Source organism: Empidonax traillii, unplaced genomic scaffold (genome assembly GCF_003031625.1).
Source record: "Empidonax traillii isolate 1590-97213 ecotype Southwest subspecies unplaced genomic scaffold, ASM303162v1 scaffold482:size1200881, whole genome shotgun sequence".
Taxonomy (NCBI): domain Eukaryota; kingdom Metazoa; phylum Chordata; class Aves; order Passeriformes; family Tyrannidae; genus Empidonax; species Empidonax traillii.
This window is the reverse complement of record NW_020955675.1, coordinates 900,832-904,056: the sequence shown is the minus strand read 5'-3', so window position 1 is coordinate 904,056 and position 3,225 is coordinate 900,832. Positions and strand designations below refer to the sequence as shown.

The window sequence follows — 3,225 nt, the reverse complement described above, 5'->3', positions numbered from 1 at the left end:
TGACAGTTTAGAACAACATCTAAAATCTATTTAAAGCTGTCCTTATTGATCTGGGAGGAAATCAAAAAGAAGCTTCCTTGTTGGAAGCAAATTGCTGATTTCCACATTCCTTTGATCTGCGCTTTAGGTGGAATAAAGAATTTGGACTTAGCTGGGAACTGAACAGGTAAATTTGGCCTCAAAAAAATAACATGGTGGTCAGTCAAAAAGAGCTGAGATGGTGTTTTTGATGCTGTTGTTAGTTAAGAGGGTAAGAGCCAACTCAAGAGCCACTGAGACCAGCTGGAGTCAATGCAGAGCTGTGAGGTCTTGGAAGAGGATGGAGGTGAGCACCGAACTGACTGCACAGAGACCTGGGTGCAGCAGAGTCAGTCCTGTGCCTTCCCCCAGACCCCATCTCACCTGCTGCTCAGGAACATCAAGGGTGTTTTCTTTACTCCTCTTCAGCAGATTAGGGTGTATAGTAAATAATTCCAGAGGACCTTTAACTTGTTAGCTGTGAAGACACAGAACTGCCCTTACTGAATGATAAGCAGAAAGAAAATGCCCCTTTTCTGGATGGCAAAGAGGAAAGGTGAGTGTTGTTTTGTTTGATTACAGACATGGACGAGGTCAACAGTGCAGGACAGTCTGGTACTGAAGGATCCCCATCAGCTCTCTGGAGCCAGGAGCATTTAAACCCTTATCTTTGTTCACCTGGCCTTATCAGGTGCTGCCAGTTGTCAGATAGCCAGTAAACAAAAGTTGTTCAACAACCTCTGTGAAACAGGTCATCAGATTCAGTCTGGTTTTTAGCAGACAGACACTCTGCTCAGTCTCTGCTCAGTGCTGAGGTGCTTTGATCCAGGGAGCCCTGATCCTGCAGAGATTCCAGCTGGTGTCAGTGGGGATGGAGTTGGTTCTAGCACAGCTCGTGCTAGTGTAGCCTTCAAGGGAAATGGAATTTGTCCATGAGCTAAAAAATACGTGTTTAACATTCACTTCTGAAAATTGCAGAAGGCAGCCATGGAAGATGTGAATCCTGCTGATGACCCCAACAATCAGGGAGAAGATGAATTCGAGGAAGCTGAGCAAGAGAGAGAAGAAAACCTACCAGATGAAAACGAAAAGCACAAGGAAGCCAGTGAGAAACAAGGACATCCGGCAATGGAAGAGCACTTGGTGGTCAGTAAAGGGAAAGGAGGAACCCCCAGGGCCTCTTCAGGAGGTCAAATGCTGCACATTTCAACCCTGTTCAAGCTGTAAATTCCTCCAGACAGAGACAATCTGCATTGTTATGGCTTTGGTCTTTAATGGTGTGAATATTGCACTGTCTTCCTGCTTAGTATGGAAGGTCTTGCTGTGTTCTGGGAAGGGATTTTTCTTGTAATCATCCTGCTGCTTTTCAACTGAGGGTGGTTTTAAATCACGTAACCAGGCTCTCACTGCTGCTAATGAAGGACCTCAAACTTCTTAGGCCACTGTTGTTGTTTTACCTTTACATGAAGTTTTAGTTCCAGAACAAGAAGCTTTAATCTTCGGTCTTCTAAAGTTAGTGGAAATGCACTAGAACTGAATTTGTTCTGTGATCTTTGTGCAGATGGCAGGCAACCCCGACCAGCAGGAAGATAATGTGGATGAGCAATACCAGGATGAGGGGGAAGAGGAGGTAAGAACACAGACCTCAAGCACATATGCACTTGGGTAGCAGAGCACATCTCCATTAACATTCAACCTTGGTATCCTTTATAACTGCAGCAGGAACCCAAATCACTCTGTCAGACTTCAACAAACCTGGAAAGGCTTTTTCTATTACTCTGCTGTCCCCTTCTGGATACATTCAGGGTTTCTCATGCAATCCATCAGTCTTGCATGCCACACAGTGTTAATTGGGCAATAATTGAAAAGATTAAGCCATTCACAACACAAGAAAAAAATTCCTGGAAACCTCAAGGTCGCAGAAAACCTCATTAATCTCTAATCACACACTGCTGTTCTGGGCAAACTGCTTCCTTGGCCACTCACTCACTCTTTAGCTCTGACTTTGATTTATTGGTGCTCGTCCTGAGCAATCCAAGCTGTGTAAGGTCCTCCAGTTGGTGGAGTCAGGCAGGAGGCTGACAGCATAACAGGATCCTCCCAAAGAAAATCAGGTTTACTACAGAAAGCATTCCTCTTTCACATTTGCACCTAACAGGGAAAGTGGCACATGGAGTTGAGGGAGAGCGCTGACAGAACAGAAAGAAGTGAGAGATCCAAGAGCTGAACATCTGGGAAGCAGATTCAGCATGACCTGCTCTCTCCAAGGATAGAGCTTGGAAGAGATTGTTCTTTGCTCCCGATGCCCCAGTTGCTCCTTTGTGGTTTTCCAGGAGCAGTTGGCAGAAGGATCCCTCAAATTCTGGGAGAGCTTGGCCAGAGTTACCATTAAATACCTGCATTGCATGGCAGAAGTGAAATAGTTCTGGGAGTCCACGGTGGGGTGGAAGTGTCAGGCTCTTTTGGTGCATCATGACACAACATCCTACTATGAAACACAAGGAGAAAGTAATATCTGTGTACAGTTAAAGCATGGAATGGAAGGCTAAACGTGTGGGGTGATGATGAGAGGCTCTGTGAGAATTGGAGAAGAAAGTCAGATGCTCTCAGAGGGAGTGGGTTTGCTGATTGTTGGGTGTTTGGGGGATTTTTATCCTCCTTTAACCTCTCCAACGCCACTCTCCTCCCTCCTTTAAAATCTTCATCCTGCAAAAGCAGTGCTGTGAAAATGAGCACAGCTGTGCCACAGGCCACTTTCTAAAAGGACATTAAACCACAGAGAACATCTCCCTGCTTTGTAGGTCCAGGAAGATTTGACTGAAGAGAAGAAACGAGAACTGGAACACAACGCCGAGGAGCCATACGGGGAAAACGAGGAAAATGTAAGTCCTGGGCAAACCCCCAGGTTTGGGGACACGATCAAACCCTGCACACAACTGTGAGCACGTCACAGGGATCTTACATAATTGCTGCAGCTCGCTTTAATCATAGATACACCCGAAATGTTCATGCTGTCCCAGCTTCCTTTTGCTCATCCTTCCACCTCCACAGCAATTCTTGCTGCCTGGAGGCCTTGCAAAATCTTCCCCTGTTCCTGTCCATCAGCTCTTACAGCTCCAGCTCACAGTTATTTCACTGCCCTAAAATAAACTAAAAGGGAACTGGCACTGAATATCTGGGGGTAAGTTTCCCTGTTCTTTTTTTTTT

The 3,225-nt window shown here is 45.6% G+C and overlaps 1 protein-coding gene across 1 annotated transcript; it reads left to right on the top strand.

Annotated features, from left to right (window-relative positions):
• Positions 1–760: 760 nt before the first annotated feature.
• LOC114063688 (Golgi integral membrane protein 4-like) lies at positions 761–2,975 on the top strand. The gene is made up of 3 exons (XM_027896138.1): positions 761–1,164; positions 1,580–1,648; positions 2,820–2,975. The coding sequence occupies exons 1-3, from the start codon at positions 1,006–1,008 to the stop codon at positions 2,958–2,960; spliced, it is 369 nt and encodes a 122-aa protein (XP_027751939.1). The 5' UTR covers positions 761–1,005; the 3' UTR covers positions 2,961–2,975.
• The last annotated feature ends 250 nt before the right edge of the window (positions 2,976–3,225 follow it).